At 41.9% G+C, this 22,573-nt stretch overlaps 1 protein-coding gene across 2 annotated transcripts; it reads right to left on the reverse strand.

The window, feature by feature from the left end:
- Window positions 1-11,660: 11,660 nt before the first annotated feature.
- LOC149500751 (facilitated trehalose transporter Tret1-like) lies at window positions 11,661-22,315 on the reverse strand. 2 transcript variants are annotated; one of them, XM_089735622.1, is made up of 8 exons: window positions 22,205-22,315; window positions 19,634-19,863; window positions 18,025-18,345; window positions 17,050-17,179; window positions 15,826-15,900; window positions 14,919-15,136; window positions 13,079-13,261; window positions 11,661-12,448 (listed from the first exon to the last, which is right to left on the reverse strand). In XM_089735622.1, the coding sequence occupies exons 1-8, from the start codon at window positions 22,260-22,262 to the stop codon at window positions 12,224-12,226; spliced, it is 1,440 nt and encodes a 479-aa protein (XP_089591748.1). In that variant the 5' UTR covers window positions 22,263-22,315; the 3' UTR covers window positions 11,661-12,223. The 2 variants fall into 2 exon arrangements, with proteins under 2 accessions (XP_089591748.1, XP_089591749.1); XM_089735623.1 differs by lacking the exons at window positions 19,634-19,863; window positions 22,205-22,315 and adding an exon at window positions 18,737-18,842.
- Window positions 22,316-22,573: the final 258 nt, after the last annotated feature.

A 22,573-nucleotide genomic window follows, 5' to 3' on the forward strand; every position in this document is an offset into this window, starting at 1 on the left:
TGCACCGGACGCCTTATCCTTTAGGCCACGACGCCTTCGAAGCGGCCACGGCCCTGTTCGAGCCACACCGTCGCCGCGTTCGGTGGCACAATCCAAAACCCAGACCCCTCCCCCGATAATCCTTCAAGAGAAGGCTGCATGTTTTCCCTGGCCTTTAAGGCCAAAAAAAAATATTTCACCAGCGCCCGCAATCTCGCGAACGGTTTTCCGACCCAACAATCTTAATACCGCTTAGCTCGTTTTTTCAAATCGGATACGGTAGTAACTATACCCTCCCTCGTAGGCCCCTCAGGCCGACTCGCAGCGTTCGATGACGACGAAAATGCAGAGCTGCTGGCCGATACTTTGCATACCAAGTGCACGCCTAGCACTCGATCCACGGACCCTGTTCATGTACAGCTAGTAGACAGTGAAGTCGAACGCAGAGCCTCCTTGCCACCCTCGGATGCATTACCCCCCGTCACCGCGATGGATGTTAAAGACCTAATCAAAGACCTACGTCATTTCAAGGCTCCCGATTCCGACGGTATATCTAACCGCGTTATTAAATTTCTACCCGTTCAACTCATCGTGATGTTGGCATCTATTTTCAATGCCGCTATGGCAGACTGTATATTTCCCGCGGTGTGAAAAAAAGCGGACGTTATCGGTATACATAAACTCGGTAAACTAAAAATTCATCCGACCAGTTACCGCCCGATTAGCGTCCTCATGTCCTCAGGCAAACTTTATGAGCGTCTGCTCTACAAACGTCTCAGAGACGTGTCTCATCGAAGGGCATTCTCATCAATGAACAGTTCGGATTCCGTGGAAATCACTCATGCGTACAATAGGTGCACCGCCTCACGGAGTACATTCTCATGGGGCTTAACCGACCTAATCCGTTATACACGAGAGCTCTCTTCTTCGACGTCGCAAAAGCGACGTTCGAGTTGTCGAACACAAAGTCTGGCATAACGGTTTCATTTTCAAACTATTCCACATGGGCGTGCCCGATAGTCTCGTGCTCATCATACGGAACTTCTTGTTGAACCGCTTTTTTCCATATCGAGTCGAGGGAACTCTCTCCTCCTCGCGACCTCTCACGACTGGAGTCCAAGGCTCTGTCCTCTTGCCGCTCTTATGTAGTTTATTCCTCAACAATATTCCCTGGTCGCCGCCGACCCAGTTAGATTTATTCGCCGATGACACGACCGGTTACTATTCGAGTAGAAACAAATCCGTAATCGCGAGGAAACTCCAGAGCGCAGCCGTAACCTTAGGGCAGTGGTTCCTCCTCCCGGTGATGGTCAAGGGGCGACCTAAGGGGGTTGAGGCTGCGCCGCACGCTACCGTCACTCTAGCGCGCTGGCACCAGGAGGACGGGACGGCGCGTCGGCGACTGCGGACTGCGGTGCGGTCTGCATTTTCGTCGTCGCTGTTGTCGCCGAACATACTGTGGAAGAGCAACCCGGTCGGCGGTGTATCGCGTTCCGATCCGGCAGGCTGGTTCTGGCCCAGCGGGGTATCCCGGAACACCAGCGGCATCGCCCAGGCGGCCTGGTAGGGCCGCCGTACCGCGGAGACCGACGTCGTTGGTCAGTGACTATCGCCTCGACGACCCGTCGGTTGGGTGTCGTCGGAGTGGCGCCGCGTGTCTGGTTGTAGTGTTGACCGCGGGAACCCCCCTACTCTGACCGGGTTCTGACCCCGGACGGAGATCGGACGTCGGGTCTAAGAGTGCAGGGGAGTCGTTTAGTGGGTGGGCCCTAAAAACCTTGGGCCCGCCATCTGCTCTTAACACCTGCAGATCGTTGAGTCTCACATACCCGCGCGCCCCTTATGCCCGAGGACCTCGTAGGAGCTTCGGCAGCCGACCCGGAAAAAAAAAGGGCAGTGGTTCCTAAAATGGTGCATAGACATCAACCACACGAGCTTCCTCCCGAATTAAGAGGAGGAATCTCACACTCCCGATCACCATCTTTGGCCAACCTGTTCCATGGGCCATGAAGATCAAGTACCTAGGAGTCACCCTGGATACATCTATGGCTTTCCGCCCGCATATGAAAGTCGTCCACGACCACGCCGCTTTTATTCTAGGCAGTTTCTACCCCATCATCTGTAAACGGAGTAAAATGTATTTTCGGAACGAGGTGACACTTTACAAAACTTGAATAAAGCCCGTCATGACTTACGCGACTCAGGTGTTTGCTCACGCGGCCCGCACACACATAGACACCCTCCAATCCATACAGTCCCGCTTTTGCCGACTGGCCGTTGGAGCTCCGTGGTTCGTGAGGAATATTGACCTACACGACGACCTGGGCCTCGAATCAATCCGGGTGAGTCGGCGCGGGTGGGTACCACCACCCTGCGTATTTCTGCGGTGAAGCAGTAATGAGTTTGGGTTTGAAGGGTGGGGGGGCAGCCGTTGTAACTATACTTGAGACCTTAGAACTTATATCTCAAGGTGGGTGGCGCATTTACGTTGTGGATGTCTATGGGCTCCAGTATCCACTTAACACCAGGTGGGCTGTGAGCTCGTCCACCCATCTAAGCCATAAAAAAATTAAAAAAAAAGATGTCTATGAGCTCCGGTAACTACTTAACACCAGGTGGGCTGTGAGCTCGTCTCTAATAAAAATAAATCGGAGGGTAAGACAGCAAGCTGATATAGAATGCAACTGAGAAGGTCTTCGACATTGACCTTGTGATTTCTTAGACTGGTAACCACTTAAAATTGGTCAAGCCATGAGCTCATTCATCAATCAAAAAACACAAAGAAATTCCTTAATTGAGATAGTTCAATGTTCCTTGAAATTCAAACGTTCATCAGACATTTTACTTTATCTTATATAAATAGAAACGCTATTAAAAATGATGTACAAATTATTTTGAGTTTTAAGGTAAGCTCAAAAGCTATATAATCCTTTGTTTATTTTATTTAATATACGTAATAAAAAGAATGTACTATTCCAGCATCGAATACTCCCGGGAATGTCATTATCTTTATTCATACATCATAATTTAAAACAGACGACACAGTTAAAGTACAATTATCTTATCTGTTAATCAACTGGTTTTTATGCTTCGTCAATAAAAATTAATTTTTTGACGTATGTAACCAAACAAACCAGAAAAGGCAATAAATAGTTTTTCATTAAGAGCCGTCGAACATAAAAATAAAATGAAATAAAAACCAGCTTAACTGATATTGCCATATTTTTATTTTAAAGGGTCTTCATCGACATTATTTATCTATACTTCTATACCTATTTATTTATTATAATAATAATAATAATAATTATAATAATAATATATTATATATAAAATTATAAAATAATAATAATAAAAGGCGTAGGGAAGTGGTGACCCCATCGCCCGTGGGTGAAACAATCAATATGAGATGGTTGTTCCAACCGCGCAAGCAACCAGCGCTAGCCGAAGGTGTAAGGCACCGTGCCGAGCGGCTGCATGGCCTAGGGCGCTAAGTCTAGGTCGTGAACGGTCCCCTTGGAGTAACTGGCGACCCTCCACTGTATTCTAGCCTTCTGCAGATATGGGGCTCTGTCTGCAGCGACTGTCAGACCCCACATAAAAGCCCAACGATGAGTAAAACCTTTAAAACAAACCAAAGATCTGACTCGTTAAGACCACTTCAGCGGGTCGAACCCCCATCATCATCACCACTGGGAGGCTTGGTGCCTGCAGAGTCCACAAGGACTCCGCAACAGACACCCGCACTCGGTGGAGGGCGGCGCATGCGATGGACCCGTGAACAAAATTCCAATGTCATGCGCGCCCACTTTGGAGCTGTGGGGGGAGAAACAGGCGGCACAGGGCGTCGAGCAAGACTGCTTCGTAATTTTCAAGCGCTTGAGCCATCGCTGACACACATCACAGACCAGAACCTAGCCGACCGAGTTCGTTTCATAATGCGCTCTAACATCTTCAGCGCAAACGAACTCGAACAACTACGACTCGAGGCTGTTCCGGCCTCCTCTCTTGCACCAGCTGAAGGACGTGTGTCTATCGCATCTATGCAGGACTTAAATGTCGGCGGTGCGGTAGACACTGGTTATCAACCATTGGCTGCTGACGGAGGGGCGGACGGAATAGCTTCCCAGGACAACGAGCAGATCAGGAGGATTCTTGAAGAGGCGATTCTGGAAGTGCGTGAGATGCCTCTCGACGCGAGACCCCGGATCCCCAGAATAGCTCAGAGTCACCATAGTCGGAATGTCGTTGAGGCCGTTAACGAGATGCTGCTTCCATATTTGGAGAACAGCAGCAGCCTCACTGATACGAATTCAATCCTGTTTGGCGCCGCAATGGCAGTATGTCGGTATATCGGCGCCAAGCTCCAGCCAAATCGGCAGGTGACAGCTGCCGACGCTCAGCGTGTGAGAGATGCCGAGCCTGCTTGGAAGCGCAGAATTGAACGTCGTATCAGTGACGCTAGAGTCCTTATCGGCAAACTGATTAGCTTCAGGACGGGCAACACGAGGCCGAGAGTTTTGCGGTTTGTCAGAATTGCGTTTGCGGGGTGTGGCTTAGGCCCTGCAGTGCCAAATGCACAACAGCTGGCAGATCGCATAGACCTCCTGAAGCAGAAGGTGGCTGCTTGGAGCAAGCGCATCCGGCGGTACTCGGAACGAGTTCAAAGGTATCGCCTGAATCGCCTCTTCGTGAGTGATCAGAGGAAATTCTACAGGTCCCTAGAACAGGCCAATGTTAGCGCCGTCACCGAACGTCCAGCTGGACAGGAGATGGTCACATTCTGGCGCAACTTGTGGTCAAGACCTGTGGAGCATGTGGAGGGCTCCTGGATGCAGGTCATTGAGGACTCGTGTGCGGGCATACCACCGATGAGCCCGGTTACTATCAGCAAAGGTGATATTAAGGCTGCAGTCTGTAGTTCTTCACACTGGAAGTCTCCAGGCTGCGACGGACTGCAGCTTTACTGGCTGAAAAGTTTCCGGGCTTGTCACGAAACCCTCGCTAGACAGTTCCAGGAAGCCCTAGATACAAAAGTGCTCCCCGCCTTCCTCACTACTGGGATCACTCACCTCATTCCAAAATCGGAAAGTACCGCGGATCCGGCACAGTACCGGCCAATAACGTGTCTTCCTACCACCTATAAGACACTGACATCCGTTCTGGAAACTAAGATCTCACACCACATAGACAGCTGTCGAGTACTGTCTGGTGCCCAGAACGGGTGTAGGCGTGGTAGCCGCGGTACTAAGGAACTCCTCTTGATCGACGCGGTAGCTGGCCAGCAGGTCAAACGCAACCGACGAAATTTCTCTGCCGCCTGGATAGATTATAAAAAGGCATTTGACTCGGTCCCCCATACATGGCTGAAGAGGGTCCTCGAGCTGTATAAGATAGACGATACAGTTCGAGACTTCCTCGGTGCCTGTATGGGGCAATGGAGTACAATGCTTAGTCTATCCGGTGTGCGGCTGTCGGCTGTAGAAGACCGAATAAAGGTGAATCGGGGTATATTTCAGGGTGATTGTCTGAGTCCATTGTGGTTTTGCCTGGCCCTGAATCCTCTCAGTTCATTACTGGAGGCTTCGAGGACAGGCTTTCAGTTCCGAAGGGGGGGCTTCAAGGTGTCCCACTTGTTCTACATGGATGACCTCAAGTTGTACGCTCCTCATGCTGCAGGCCTCAGGCGACTGCTTGACATCACTTGTGATTTCAGTAGTCGCATTAGGATGAGGCTGGGAGTCGACAAGTGTGCGGTTCTCCATGTAGAGAGAGGGAGCATAGTCTCATCGGATCGTTTACCTGTATCCGATGGGATAAACCTTCGGGCACTCTCCGAGGGAGAAACATACCGGTACCTGGGCATGTCGCAAAATTTAGGTATTGACGTGGCGGTCGTCAAACAGGCTGCATGCGACGTGTTTTGTGAACGTTTGACAAAAGTGTGTAAGAGCCTTTTGTCGGGCGTGAATAAGATAAGGGCATTTAACGGCTGGGCGATGCCCGTCCTGTTGTATACCTTCGGCGTGCTCAGGTGGACTCAGACCGAACTGGATGCCCTGGATAGAAAAGTCCGCTCAATTATGACCCTCCATAGGATGCTCCACCCGAAGTCCTCGGTAATGAGATTGTACATTCCGCGGAAGTGTGGTGGCCGGGGCCTACTTAGCGCCAAGGTCATGCACAACAGTGGGGTGTGCAGTCTCAGGGAATATTTCCTATCGAGGGCTGACAGTGTGATGCACAGAGAGGTCATGGAATGCGACAAAGGACTGACCCCGCTAGCCCTGGCCAGAGACGGGTGGCAATCACCGGCGGTACTCAGTACCTCTGACCGTGAGGCCATATGGAAAGGGAAAGAGCTGCACGGACGCTTCTTTCAGGCACTGCATGAGCCCCACGTGGACAAAGAAGCCTCCGTGCACTGGCTGCGATTCGGTGACCTCTTTGGGGAAACCGAGGGTTTTGTCTGTGCAATACAGGATCAGGTTATCAGGACGAACAACTATAGGAAGCACATTCTGAGGGATGGGACAGCTGATATCTGTCGATTATGCCGCCGACCGGGTGAATCCCTCAGACATGTCACCTCTGGTTGTTCTATGCTTGCTAACACTGAGTACTTGCACAGACATAACCAAGCAGCCAGAATCCTCCACCAAGAGCTCGCCCTTAAGTATGGCCTCATCGAACAGAGGCTACCGTATTATAAATACCAGCCGGACGCTGTACTCGAAAACGACCGTGCCAAGCTCTACTGGGACCGGCCCATCATTACGGACAGGACTATTCTTGCGAATAAGCCTGATATCGTGCTGATGGACCGGACGGAGTCTCGGGTATTTCTGGTGGATATCATCATCCCCTACGACGAGAACCTCGTGCGGGCCGAGGCAGATAAAAAGACCAAATATTTGGACCTGGCGCACGAGGTGACCGACATGTGGAGGGTGGTATCTAAAGAAATAATCCCGGTAGTTATGTCGGTGAATGGTTTGGTCCCTAAAAGCCTCTCAAAACATCTCGAGAGGCTTGGTCTCAACAAAAAGTCGGTGGTGGCCCAAATGCAAAAGGCAGTCTTGCTCGACAACGCCCGTATAGTTCGCCGGTTTCTCTCCCAATAGTCCCTAACGCTCCGGCCGATTGTTGCCCACCTCGCCGGAGTGTGTCCTGCCGTCTTCCCAGGCGTGGCAGTGTTTAATACACTATAATAATAATAATAGCCAAAGTGCTAAGAAAAGATTACCTTTCTGAAAAATAATAATAATAATAATATTATAAAGAGGAAAGATTTGTTTGTTTGTTTGTATTGAATAGGTTCGGAAACTACTGAACCGATTTGAAAAATTCTTTCACTTTTTGGAAGCTACACTATTCCCGAGTGACATAGGCCATAATCTTTTTTTAAAAAAAATTAGGGATCCTTATTAAAACTCCAATAATGTAACCCAAGGTGTAAAAAAAGTTATTCAGCGTCTAAATTATCTATATTAATATTATAAAGAGGAAGGATTTTGTTTGTTTGCTTGTATTGAATAGGCTCCGAAACTACTGAAGCGATTTGAAAAATTCTTTCACTTTTTGGAAGCTACACTATTCCCGAGTAACATAAGCCATAAATAATCTTTTTTTTTTTTAAATTAGGGATCCTTATTAAAACTCCAATAAAAAAATCGCCGACTTTGGGAAAGGCTGGGCTAGACCAGTAAAAGTGTAACAATAAAAAACGACAAGAAAAAACCGACATCTTTTTGTATTACAAACACAAAAAAGATATATGTAGCAAAAGGAAATCCGTTCCAACCAAATATCCATGAGATGCTTCTCTCTTTTTTGATTGATTTCTTTGTTTTAACATACAGATCATTATACTTCAGAAGTATGTAGTACATTAAACATATTATAACACTATGAGTTTCTTGTGAACTATTATCTAGGCTGAAACATTTTCGTTAACCAGTGTCAATACAAATTCGTTGACATTCTTCCCCCTGCTTATTCGCTGGTAGCCTAAGATGCTATTCTAGCTACGCCCGGACGGGTGGGTGAGCTCACGGGCTCTACATGAGAGAATTTGCTAACACTAGCCCTAAGAAGAGGAGTGCTTCGCAGAATCTACCACCGGATCGGAAACGCGACCCACTGAGAAGATCCGGCGAGAAACTCAGTGGGCTGTGTCTATGGGTTAGTTCGCTCGTCGAGCCCTTCGTCGCAAGCAACGGGTTCGACGAGGACGGTGACCGGTACTTGTGGTGCCTAAAAGCACCGTTAATGGATCAGGAGGATCCGTAATGACGTGCTTTGGGCGACGTCGACGGTTTACCATTCGGTCTACTGGGTCGGGTATGTAGTTTCCAGCGGCTACGATGAGAGGGTTCTCATGTCGTGCCGCCTTCTCAAAATAGCGCAGCGATGCCAACTGTAGTTACTTACTAACTGAGTCGAGCTCCAGGTCATCGTAGAGATTCACGTTCCTCAGGAACCATAGTGCTCCGACGGATATCCTGCCGTCAGTCCTACGGCATATATGGCCAGCCCACTGCCACTTCAGCTTGCTGACTCTTTGAGCTATGTCGATGAGTTTAATTCTCTAGGCTAGGCTCTAGACTAGGTTCTCGAGACTAAGTATTGACTCTCAATCATATACTTACACTAGCGATGCACTTGGTACGTGTTCGTGGCTCGACCATTATTTAACTAGTGTGGCAGACAATAGTAAATGTAAAAATACTGGTGCTAGGACCTCTTGTGAGTCCGCGCGGATAGGTACTGCCTATTTCTGCCGTGAAGCAGTAATGCGTTTCGGTTTGAAGGGTGGGGCAGCCGTTGTAACTATATTGAGACCCTTAGACCGTATATCTCAAGGTGGGTGGCGCATTTACGTTGTAGATGTCTATGGGCTCCAGTAACCACTTAACACCAGGTGGGCTGTGAGCTCGTCCATCCATCTAAGCAATAAAAAAAAAAAAAAACATTATGATGTCTTCTGGTAAGATCACTTTCCATTTGAGGTCGAATGTAATCTTGAAAGGGTTAGATCCATGACTATTCCGCCTAATATTAGTAATGTAAATAAAATTATATGGGGTGAACTCACATGAGATCAAATTGATATGTATTTTAAATATTGTAATGATAAATTTAAATTAATAGATTTTCCTCTAGAATTGAGCAAATGTTGTGATAATATGTACTGTTATCGAGCAACACTTCCGGCCTCACATAATTAATTATTTACGAACTTAGGAAATATATAGAACTTATTATTGTCTTATAATATAATTAGTAATTTCATAATCAAGTAAATAGTTCATTCATATTTCTTTATACTTATAATATTTTATTGGCGCCTTCCGCTTGACAGTTTCCGGCGCAATAAACCTTACGGCGCAATAAGCCTTAATGCTATTTATGTTACATAATTCGATATTATTAAATAATAATTGTACGTAAATAATCAGCAGAATAATTAAGATGAACAATGTTTAATATTACCTACTAAGTTTGTATTTAAATAGGTCAAGATGATTGTATAAATACCGGCGGTTAGCATATCTCTGTTGCATTCGTATTCTACCCACCGTAAATATAATATTTCGTGTGGATGTAAATTGTCTCAATTGTCGCCGCCACCCTGAGGATCCGTTTATAGTATATTAATGTGAATCATCAATCTGTGCTAAATAATTTTTATATGTGTATTATTAATGTTTTAACTGAAGCCTCTATTAATTGTTATGAAAATTTTAATAATAATCAATTTGCTAATTTAAATTTTAATTTTAATTTTACTATCATAGTTAGAAGTATTACTTTAATAACAACATATGGACTTCTAATGGTTTGAAATAAATGATTTTTATTTTATTTGTTTATTTGTAATAACTAATTTTTTATTAATTTATAACCGCACATGACGTCATAATAAGTGAAATATCTTTCGGTTGAGTTTCGTTAAAGCAATTAATACTATTTTTGCGACACTAGAACATTGTTATCGCATTGAACAATGTTAGCTGTCGAAGAAGAACACCTTAGCCATCTGTGACCACGAAAACTGTATGCAAATTCCACAAACTGGAAAATGTTAATAAGAATCCATTAATAATAGTGTTCCTAACATTTTTTAAACAGTAAGCAATCTTTCTTATCTTATACCTTTAAACGAGCAATTCTTGTATATCAATATATATGTATATAATCTGAATCTCGAAAACGGCTCCAACGATTTTCATAAAATTTAGTATACAGAGGATTTCGGGGGCGATAAATCGATCTAGCTACGATTTATTTTCAGAAAATTTTGTTTCATTCGTGTTTTCAATAATCAACTCTTCCCGACATCTATTGGCGAATAATAATACTATTTTTCTTAATTGAGGGCAACTAACCGCTTTAAAGACACAACAAGATGGCGTTATCAAAAAAAAAACCGAGCAAAGCTCTGTCATCATCCAGTATTAATTATAGTGGACACATAACGAACAGGTAGTTGTTACGTAAACTATAAGTTTCAAGATTATAGTAACGGTGTTAATATAAAATAAAACAGTCTAAATATGGAGAATTAATATGAGACCAGGGGGAGAGACTCGCATCTTCTGATTAAGTCTTGTTATAGTCTGGTTATCTGGTTAATAGTTCAAAAAATTGCCTAATGGAAACTACAAATAATTATAAACATTCTCATCTTTAAATAATAATTAATAACGGTGACTTTTAATTATCATGGATTTTTTTCGGCTTTACCCTAACGTGTAAGTGAGCGCTCAGGGCTCAAACCGGAGTTGCTACTAACACTGGCCCCAGCAAAAACAGTGCTTCGCCGAATCTACCACCGGATCGGAAACGCGACCTACTGATCTGACGAGAAACTCAGTGGGCTATTTCTATGGGCTAATTCACTCGTCGAGTCCTTCGTCGCAAGCGACGGGTTTGGCGAGGACGGTGACTGGTGCTTGAGGTGCCTAAAAGCACCGTTAATAGATCAGGAAGATCCGTGCTTAGGGTAACGTTGACTATTTACCATTCGGTCCAAAGGATCGGGTATATTTTCTTAATAACAACCGCATCGCTTTTGTAACTAGCAGACTTGGTTCAAATTTGAAAGTAATTCATTCCCTAAGGTAGCCGCTAAGTCAATGCCCGTAACAGTTTGCTTCCCGATAATCACCTCTGTCTTTTATTATAGTCGTGTATTCGCTCACCCTCAATGTATACTATCAAACATTTTGTATCATCGTATTAAATCGTCGTGGCCTAAAAGATAAGACGTCCGGTTCATTCGTATGTAGCGATTCGGTATTCAGTGTTCGAATCCCGCAGGCGGGGTACCAATTTTTCTAATGAAATACCGCCGATACCCGCCTGAGATTCGAACACCGGTACACCGGACATCTTATCCTTTAGACCACGACGACTTCTTTACGACGATTTTCAATTAAAAATAAACAACAGATGTTTCATTTAATGGAAATTTAAGAGATGTATGGAAATGGTAGTGTGTAAGGTAGAGGGGGAAAAGAGGTCGACCGAAGAACACATGGATAGAGTTTGTGAATGACGATATGAGAGAGAGAAAAATGAGTGTTGAGATGATGGCTGATAGAAGAGAATGGAAGAGAAAAATTAGCTGTGCCGACCCCACCCTCGTAGTGGGATAAGGTGTAGAAAAAGAAGAGATGTTTCATTTAGCTTTAATTAATGTAAACATTTGCAATACATAATGTATTATACTTCAGTTATATGTATCCACCGTTCTGCTACATTTGAAATATTACCTCACATCGACTATGAGTAAGTGTCAGCAGAGTTTTCCTTCAGGTGGTAATAGAGACATGAAATAAACGATATTTATTTTCGCGACGCATCACGTCATATCGATTTGGTTCAGTGAACTTATGTAATATAGATATGTACACGTCAAATGATTTGGATTCAATCCAATGGCAGTCATCAAGCAAAGAATGCCACTTTTACAATAAGCGTTTTATCAAAACTTTTCAAGTTATATGCTGTGTACGCGAGACGCAAGTCACGGCGGGACGCTGTCTTCTTCTTTTGTTCTTTTCGTCGTTACGTAAGAGTGAGACGCGAAATAATTACAAAATTTCATTTAAATCTAACAAGACAATGAAGGTACGCTATTCATTATTTGGATGGGCTGATGGTATTTGGCGGTAGATATGTAGTAAGGTTCGCTTTAAATTTTAAACAACCAAAGATCTCGACTGAAATGCGTGGTACACTATTTCTTCTTCAAAAATAATAACTGTATCGCGTCCACTGATAAACCTTTCGTCTCCGGTATGCATGTGTAGCCATATAAAACTCCCACGAAACAGAACATTGAGAAGCAGTAGAACACTATTCCGAGGCCCAGCCATTCCACCAGCGGTTTGAACACCAGAAGAGTCACAAAATTGACCGACCAAAGGCAAACCATTGTGATGCTATTACAGAGACTCCTCACCTGAAAAGTATAGGAGTAAATGTCAAATTAACGAAACAAGTAATTGTGATCTAAAGGCAGTGATATATAAAAACCCAAAGGTTAAGACGCCTGGTTTAATCTTATCGAGCGATGCTACTATGCCGGTGTTCAAATCCTGCAGCCAGATATTTTTCTTTTTAACCGACTTAAAAAATTCGACTATGTTTTTTTTTTGTGTTCGTTACCTTATAACTTTTTACTGGGTGAATCGAATTTGATTATTCTTTTTTTATTAGAAAGATGACGCTTCCCGTGTGATCCCATTTTTCCATTCATTAGATCCATTAGACAATTTAGTCCTGTTCTCTCTCTGTTATACTAGGAACACATGAATACAAAGAATTATCGCTTCGCTCCGGGCATTTCAATATTGCAATAATTGTTACGTTATAATACTCATTGTAAAAATGAATATTTAAAAAAATATATCTAATATTTAAAAAAAATATATATACATGCCCGCTGAGTTTCTAGCCAGTTCTTCGCAGGACGGAGGCTAGTCTTTGTGAATTGGCGGTAGTTCTTTTTGACGTTCAACAAGTATGTACTTTCATTTATGTTGAAAAAAAAAAATTAATTCAAATTTAAATTTTAGATTTATCAACAAACCTCCGGCAAGAAAAGTTCGGCGCTCAATACGAACGGTATAGCAGCGCAGCCCAGCATGTAGACGAAGCTGTACGTGTAGATGATTAGCACCGTGAACCAATGTGGCGCGAAATGTGTCTGCAGTTGCAAGCCCAGCAGGAACATGCAGACGCCCGAAATTGTTGCCGTCACTATTAGCAGGGGCTGAAAATAAAATAACTCTTTTCAATTATGTTCTCCTGGTACACGACACGTCGTTCACTGATCAATCGTGTGGGAATTTGGGTATTTTTTTTCGTTAGTTGTTGGCACGCTAGATTTGTTTTAAAGGATTATGAATGTCAATGTCAGTCATCGATTGAGAACTATGTTTATGAATAGTTTTTTGAAATTAAGACTTTAAAGTTAAAATCCACTAGATTTTGACTTAAAATTCCACAAAAGAATTTTTCTCCTAAATTTGCTGTTGTTTTCTCTTTCATGCAAAAAAAAACTTTAAATTTTTTGTAGATTTGAGACATTTTCATTTGGCTCTTTGCCGGAAACATCGATATCGTCTGAATTATATTAATTTGTTAATTTAGTGTTTCTTCAAATTTAATGTAAGTAAGCGAGTAATAATGGCGGCTTGACTTATTAACTAACATCTATGAAAGTGCACAACTATAGGAATTTTGATGATGAACTTTGATTATGCCAAAACGTTGACTGAATTTTCGGTATATACCTATCATTTAAATGGGACATTAATTCACCGCATTTGATTACTAATCCAGAAAAATCAACTTCAATTCGTTCTGTTCCGTTTTTGTACAACATAGTTTTAATCAAAATAGAATGGATAGAATACGGAATGAATCGAGAATGGATAGAATACGGAATGAATATGTTAGAGGAAGTCTGAAAGTGGCATCTGTGACAGAGAAGCTGAGAAGTGCGCGTTTGCGATGGTATGGACATGTGATGAGACGAAATGAAAATGAGGTTGGTAAGAGAATGTTAATTATGAATGTGGAAGGATAGAGGAAGAGGTAGACCTAAGAAGAAATGGATGGGTTGCGTAAAAGACGATATGAGTAAGAGGGGAGTGAATGGAAGGAGAAAACATGTTGCGCCGACCCCAGGTGAATGGGAGAAGGGCAGGATAATGATGATGAGTTTTAATCAAAATAACATTATTTGAAGAATACACAAACTCGGCACTGGGAACAACATCTCCAGAAGTCGATTGCCATGCTGAATACAGAGGAAAAACGAGAAGAATCTTTAACCTCATGTCTCATGTCATGTGGGCTCAATTGAGGCTCAAAAGAAATTGTTGATTCTTATCCATCACCCACCTTAGCTCAATCCAGGGGGAGCCAATAATATCCACCAGGCGCAAATAGAATGGAATAGGTGTCATAGTAATAAGTACTTAAAATGGCTAGAATGGAATAGCTGGATAACATTGTTAGAAATCCACTATTGATCCATATAGTTACATACGAATACTAACCATATATTAAAGTCGCTTAAAAGGTATAATACTTAAAAAGGCACAAGAAAACGGTAATTTTGAAATGCTTTTGCGTTTCCTAAGCTAATAACATCAAGATATTTGGTCAATATAGTATGGCCTATTGTGAGCCCACCTTTCGATACCTACCCGCCTATTTCTACCGTAAAGCTATGACGCGTCTGATTTGATTTGGTTCGTATGACCGTCAGTGAAATTACCAGAAAATTGCGGTAGGCAGCCTCTTGGCTCTGCCCCTGGCATTGCTGAAGTCCATGGGCGACGGTAACCACTCACCAACAGGTGGGCCGTGTGCTCGTCTGCCTACAAGGGCAATAAAAAAACAAAAAAAAAAAGCCTTACCTTTCTGCCAAACTTATCAATAATAAATACACAAACGAGACTGGCAATTAAAAAGTCCACAGCGAGTAATATGGCGCATTGGTTCGGCGGCATCGAAGGTACAGCTTCTTTGAAGAGCGGTTCGGCATACACTTGTAGCACCACGCAGCCCATTAATATGATCAGGGTCATGATTATTAGCACTGTGGCCAGGGCGCGCTGTGAAGACTTTGACTTCACTGGAATTCAGATAAAAACGATTAAGGATTGTGTTGAGCCACGGATCTAAATCTGATCATAATCACTGATATCCCATGATTTCAAATTTTTTATTTTAATATTTTTTTTATAGCTTAGATGGGTGGATGAGCTCACAGCCCATCTGGTGTTAAGTGGTTACCGGAGCCCATAGACATCTACAACGTAAATGCGCCACCCACCTTGAGACATAAGTTCTAAGGTCTCAGTGTAGTTACAACGGCTGCCCTACCCTTCAAACCGAAACGCATTACTGCTTCATGGCAGAAATAGGCAGGAGGTGGACGCGTGCGGACTCACAAGAGGTCCTACCACGAGTAATTACGCAAATTAGAATTTTGGGGGTTTGATTTTTATTACAAGTGGTGGTGGTAGGACCTTTTGTGAGTCCGCGCGGGATTCGAATACCGTTGCATCGCTCGATACGAATGCACCGGACGTCTTATCCTTTAGGCCACGACGACTTCAAATTTTATACATAACTGGGTACTGTTGCTCTAACGTTGGTATGATTCGAGAGCATACGTTACCTATATATTTAATAAAAAGAATTAGCACAGAAAGTAAACCAATCGCCCCGGGCATCCAGTCAGGCGACAAGCGGTGTATTTATATGGTACGATTTTCGCTATGAAACTAGAGATTACGAATTAAAATTGTTAACGCTTACTCAAAAATTTCCAAGACGATGTCGGTTTCTGTTCAACTTGTTGCTCTTCATGTTTCGCTAAATCTTTTGCTTCTTCTGAATGTAAATAAAAGAATATATATATTAATATGTATGTAAAGTTCCAACAAGGCAAACCCTACAATCCATTAGTTCGACAACTTTTTTCTTTGCTTATAAGACTGCTTTTTATTATTATTGCTTAGATGGGTGGACGAGCTTACAGCCCACCTGGTATGATGTGGTTACTGTGGTTACTGGAGCCCATACACATCTGCAACGTAAATGCGCCACACACCTTGAGAGATATACGTTCTAAGGTCTCAGTATAGTAAAAACGTATACTCCTGATCTTAACACGTTGAACGCCATATGAAAAATCGAGTATTTTCATTTAGGCCACGGTGCTCACCGGTGAGCCTTATCTTACCGAACCGTTCGGGCCATGAGGGTCACCCGTGAGCCGCGTGAGTGTTCCAACGTAAACGCTTCCCACAAACCACAGATTGCAGCTATCAAAAATGCGTATGAAGTGAGTCGCGTGGTCCTTTAGCCGAACCTAACGGCGTAGTTTTCTAATCCAGTAAAACCTTGCAGCTTTTTCAAGATTTTAAAAGGGCTATTTTAAAATATCCTGAAAACTAAACGGTAAAAGTCGTAAATTTTTATCTTCCGTGCAAATTATCGCATTTTATAAATTTTTTAATGAAAATCTCAAGTTGATAAAAATTACTGATTCCCTAATTTTGCCTTGGCCCGAATGGTACGCTAGGCCCACCAGTGGATCGAAAACCGTTCAACGTGTTAAGTGGTCACCGGACCTCATAAACATCAACAACATAAATGCCCCCACCCACCTGAAGATATGAGTTCCAAGTAAAAATTCTATGGAACAATGGGTTAAACGCATTACTGCTTCGCGGTAGAAATAGGCATGGTCGTCGTACTTACCCGTGCGAGCTCACAGAACGCCTTACCACCTCTAATTACGCAAATTAAATCTTTTGTCGTTTTTTTTCCAAGATATTATTCTTTCATCGTGGAAGTAATTATTGAACATTTGTCAAGTAGGTACGTATTTAATTTAAAAAAATATGACTTGCCTGCCGGCTTCGGGAGGCGTTTCATCCTTTAGGACACGAGAGCTTTAAAATCCATTCAGCACCCAGCGAATTCCCGTGGAAATAATTGTGATAGAAAATAAGGCTGTACAGAAATGTTACTCACCAGTATCTACAGGTAGATAAGTTTTCTCGGAACTAGGGTTAATCTGCAATCTGATTTTGTCAATTTCAAATGCAATGTCCTTTGAACCGATTTTCAATCTTTTATAGAACGCTATAGATTTTTCCGCTTCCTGCCAACATACAGGATAACCATTTAGTTATTATACGACTCTCTTATTTATATTGGCATAACCAAGGCATATCGTCTATAATCTCAGTGGTGCGCAATTTTTCGACTATGACCCCTTCATTAGAGAGATCTTTTTTATTACGAGCTGCTAAATCGACCGAAATATTAAAAAAAAATGCGACCCTAACAACCTTCTGGCGGCCTCTATAGGCGTCGAGGCCCCTAGTTTGAGCACCACTGGTCTATCTTGAAATTTGTTTTGGGGCGTTGGAAAGCATCATACTGTATCTGACGCAAAGTCACTTTCTATTTAAGATCTTGAACATACGTTAAGTTCATTTTGTCATGTAAGCTTGTATCTTTGAGCCCACAGACGTCCACTGCTGGAGGCAGGTCTCCTGCAAGCCTTTTCGCAACGACCGGTCCAGCTTTCCTAGCATCCAAACCAATTAAAACACATATTTAAAGAAAAAAAGGGTGCGTGTACTTATGTACGCGCGTAAGAAGTTATACTTTATTTTTATTAAATTTATTTCTTTTTTTTTTATTTAAATTTTAATCAATTTGAAAAAAAATCGATTAAACAACATCCTCAAACACGCATATTGGACATCCCTTTTCTTGATATCGTATAATTCGGTAATTCTCGGTACGGTTCGGAAAGTTCACCTGCGGCTTTATTCAGACTCGCCAAGTTACGTCGGTCGCGTTGTAATGAGCGATTTAGTGGGCAACTGAATTCTGTTAATTTTGTGTCACGGTGTGCGCGCATCGTAAAATTTCACTCTCATCAATTTTTCATAACGCGCCTAAAGAAGTATAACTTCAAAAAGACAAAAAACTCACTTCTTCCCTGCCTTTCATTACCAGGAACACAGGACTCTCGCGGAGTAAGGTCAACAACAGCATCGTCATCACTGAGAACCCCAAATGCGTATAAACAACCTGTTGATACGTCAGTTTTCCTCCCAAAATGTATGACGTCAAAAGCCCTATGATATACCCCGATGACGAGAATGCCGTGAGACCACCTCGGATCGAGTCATGAGCGATTTCTGACACGTAAATTATTGCAACGTTTTGCCCCGCAACGCCCACACCCGCGATCGACATGGCCACAAGTACTAGGATCACATTATCCGTAAGAGATATTATTGTCCATGTGATCTGAAATAAAACAACGAGAAATATTATATAACTATGCAGTACGTTTATGTAAATACTCGTTTGTGTTTGTTTGTTCGCGTGATCAGGTTTTACTACGTAAAATGATAGTCTTGTTTTAGTGGTAGTAGGACGTCTTGTGAGTCCGCACGGGTAAGTGCCACCACCTCGCCTCTTTCTGTCGTGAAGCAGTAATGCGTTTCGGTTCGAATGGTGGGGCAGCCGTTGGGACGAATAATATAGGTCTTATATGCACACGCATCATGGGTGTTATACAATACAACTGACATTTATTTTGACCTCATGTCTTAAGATATTTAATGAAAAATTTGTACACAAATTTAGATTTCTTTTTTGGGTATCAAGTGATTATCGGGACCCATAGGCAACATACCATTGCTACCGTCATCCAACTTGAGACAACAGCTCTCAATTCTGTACAATTACACCTGCCCCACCTTTCAAGCCAGAACGCAGGCATTCAAGACACTTTCCCGCTATCTAAGTTTAATATAATAACATTACAACAAAGTATAATAGTATTACTTCTAATCAGCTTACAACAAAGCCAGGTAATTGCTGTTTGTTTGCAGTGATTTACTTATCAGACAGCGAGGTAGTTGTGGATTAATGTAACCACACGCACGAAATACGTCAATTTGTTTTTGGTTATTTTTAAAACTTTCGTGTTGATAGTAATATAAATAGAAGTACTAATAAAATAATTAGTGATGTGAGCTATAATGCTGTACCGTTGCTATACAAAATCAGATTTTTTTTCCGTTTTTTTTTTTCAAATTCTGCCTTTGGGGCTATCGACAAAGAGATGATTTTCCACTGAGCGAATAAAAGTACCGACCGAGGGTCCCTATGTTGTTGTTCAGAACTTGTATATATGCAAAACTTTCTTAAAAAGCTCCTGAGATTCTGACTTCGGTCAAATATCTTGTGTTCTGTGATAGGCCAACGTTACATGCCACTAGGGAGTCACTAGTTTTTCGAGGCTAAGAATTGAGCAGTTGTTCTTATACCGATTTTACGAAGACGGTACTATTACGTTTTTTTGATATTTGATATTCAATGCTATTGCAGAACTGGTGTGAGTGATATTTTAGGTTTTAAAAGCCCAAACATAGCAGAATTTTAGAAAAAGTTCACGATGTTCAAGATCGGGAAGTATTTTCCTAGTAATTTAAACTCATAGCTAAAACCTTTTTTCGGATAAATATACCAGAAATTACGACACCAAATATGCGCTGGTATTGTAATCAAAATAATAACAAGAACTTACCACGTAAGGTAGACCGAAGAATATCGTAGCGTATTTTCTCCCTAAAATGTTGAAGGCAAATCCACAGAAGGGACTAGCCAACAGTGCTCCGAAGTTAGGCAAGCTGCCCAGTAGTGATATCTCCCACGCAGACATCGGCCTGTCCAAAAGTGTTGAATTGGACTCGAAGTTTGAGGTCGTGTAAGACGGCCATGCGCATATATAACCGGTTTGACATGCCAATAACGAAACTGAAAAATTTATTAAAAAACTAGAATTTCAACGGTAGGACGCTCATATCTGACAAGATGCAGCGCCCAGACTAAGAGACTAGGCATTGGTCCGAAGCCCGTGGGCAAGTACCAATTACCAATACCACTATTTTCCGCCAACCAAATGGCACTTAACATCAAGTGAGGAAGAGCGTATCCACTCAAATAGAACTATCAAAAACTTAAAAAAAAAACGGTGCGCTTGCACCGTTGCAACTTGGTGCGTGTGAATGAAGTGAAACTTCTTTTTCGATGTGAACGATGTGGTTTTATTCATTTTTCACCCTTAAATCAGATTGCTCCTGTAATAGGGAATGCTGTGTATAAGAGATACGACATCTTCAACATTTATATTATACTAGTGGACCCGACGAACTTTGTTCCGCCACACGGTTTGTTTCAAACACATCAACCGGTCATGTTCGAAATTCTACTATAATTAACCATAGAATATATTACGTTTAGCTGTTAGTTGCGTTTTGTTATTCCATATCAGTTGCGTTTTGTTATACCACGTTTTATGTCACGTCCCATGGGAACGTGATAAAAAGTATCCTATATCCTTCTCCTGGTTCTAAGCTACCTCCCCACCAATTTTCAGCCAAATCAGTTCAGCTGTTCTTGAGTTATAAATAGTGTAACTAACACGACTTTCTTTTATATATGTAGATATATTTTAAATTATAGATAGAAAAATAAATATGTATATTTTTTTTAAATACTTCATTAAGTATATATCGGACGCTCCTCGTTGCTAACGCTCGCACTGGCCTGTAACACGTATACTACGGACATGCGTTCGAGTGCCACGCATTCACTCTCGCTCTGTCTCTTTCTAGTATGGTTGCGTTAAACGTTTAACGCAACCTCGTTGGAAGTCGCATAAGAAGATTCACTTCAAAAACTTCAAATTTGAAAATGAAAATTATATTTGATGGCATTGTATTAAGTACACTGTAAGACCGCTTGAAGATAAAATAAATAAATGATGCAATATAATCTGGTTGGGTCGAAAGTACACAGAACAGTAAAACTTTATATAGCAACTTGTGACAATCAGAGTAAGCAAACGTCAGTATTATTTGCAGATGGATAAAGCTCCATTTTAAGTTACATTTAGAATTAAAATGTATTTTCGACAACTGAAATAAGAAGTCAGAGCGATTTCCCTAGATATTTTCATACGGACTTGTACTAATATTTAGATATTGGTTTATTTGAATTCATTACAACTTGAAATCGTCACTTTGAAAATATTGTTAAGATATCTTATGTCTGTATAGTCGAGAGCTATTATTAATATTAATACGTGAAGCATAAACTTTGTATCCCCTTTTTACGAAAATTGCACGGGCGGAGGATTAAGAAATTTCGCACACTTATAGAGAATATAGAGAAGGTGTGCAGTGTGTTAATTTTTTTTTTTTAAATTATGCATAGAAAATACATTAAATCAATAAAAAAAACATTACACACACTACCATGTATTTGACACACACACACCCATCCATAATAATTGTTTGTTGTCAAACCTTTCTTATTGCTTATAGTCTGTGGTCAAATTTTCAAATAAATATAGTCGAATGTCGACTACCGGGGGACCACTAGTCGGTTTAATTGTCTGAATTATTAACATTTATCGAGACTTCACAAAGAAAGCATAATAATTTCTAGATTGAAAATTTGAGACAAAACCACCATTGTTTTACGGGTGAGTGAGACAAAACCACCATTGTTTTATGGGTAACAAAATGTACCAGGCACAGATATCAAAGGTAAAAGTCACGAAGTAACATGCTGCAATACCAGGGGCTCATGTTAATAGGAACTTTATTCGAGAAATACGTTGATAGAACACAACAATAAGGTGGAATATCGGGCGATCATAGAACTTCGCTGGTTACACGCTGATACCAGGCGTTCATAAATAGTGTTACACCGGTAAGAGTAACACCATTTATCGCCGAATAGTCGAACGAATATCGAAGGATCTAGTAGCAATTAAAACGCTTAAGAAGTACAACGTCATCTATTGTCAGATAGCAGAAACACAATACTCGAATTGTATGGAATATTCTCGATACTTCTAGGGATGTGGTATCGGCTATAAAAACGTTGCAGAGATGGCACGCAGTCAGCCGGTAATCGGAACTACTCGAAGCGAAACAGCGAACGGATCACCTGAAGTGAAGCGGAAGAAGCGAATTGAGAATTTTAAAGTGTTTGTTGAGTGTTTTAAGTGTTCTAAGTGTTGAATACAGGTAGATTTTTTTATTTATCCCGAACCCCAGTGCGTAACTATAGCAAGAGGTGGACTTACTGCATAGCATTGCCAGTGATTGTGTAATAAGCTCAGCCGTCGTAACTTTTTTATCCATTTCGCTTTGTATTTCAGTGTAGACGAAAACAAATCTAGTTTTAAACTGTTAGTTTTAAACACCTACTGTTATTTATAGTGAATTAAATAGATTCAGAAAATAATATACAATTTTATTTTATTTACCTCCACGTCGACATTACCATCACACTAGGGTGACAATCTTATCGGGTCGCAACGGGGCAACGCAAAACCGCTATCGCCGAAGCATGTCTTGTCGGATCCCCCGGATTCACTCTCGGTGCTTTTAGGACCCTCAATCGCCGGTCACCGTCCTAACCGACAGACACAGGCCACTGAGTTTCTTGCCGG

This window comes from Bombyx mandarina, chromosome 20 (assembly GCF_030267445.1).
Source record: "Bombyx mandarina strain Sakado chromosome 20, ASM3026744v2".
In the NCBI taxonomy this organism is placed as follows: domain Eukaryota; kingdom Metazoa; phylum Arthropoda; class Insecta; order Lepidoptera; family Bombycidae; genus Bombyx; species Bombyx mandarina.

Excerpts from the sequence above, each read along its gene's own strand:
- LOC149500751 (XM_089735622.1), bottom strand. The coding sequence starts at position 22,262 with ATGGATAAAAAAGTTACGACGGCTGAGCTTATTACACAATCACTGGCA. Across the intron at positions 15,901-17,049 it reads TTATCTACCTGTAGATACTG|AAGAAGCAAAAGATTTAGCG; the intron begins GTGAGTAACATT and ends ATTTACATTCAG. Across the intron at positions 15,137-15,825 it reads ATCGTCTTGGAAATTTTTGA|TGAAGTCAAAGTCTTCACAG; the intron begins GTAAGCGTTAAC and ends TCTGAATTCCAG.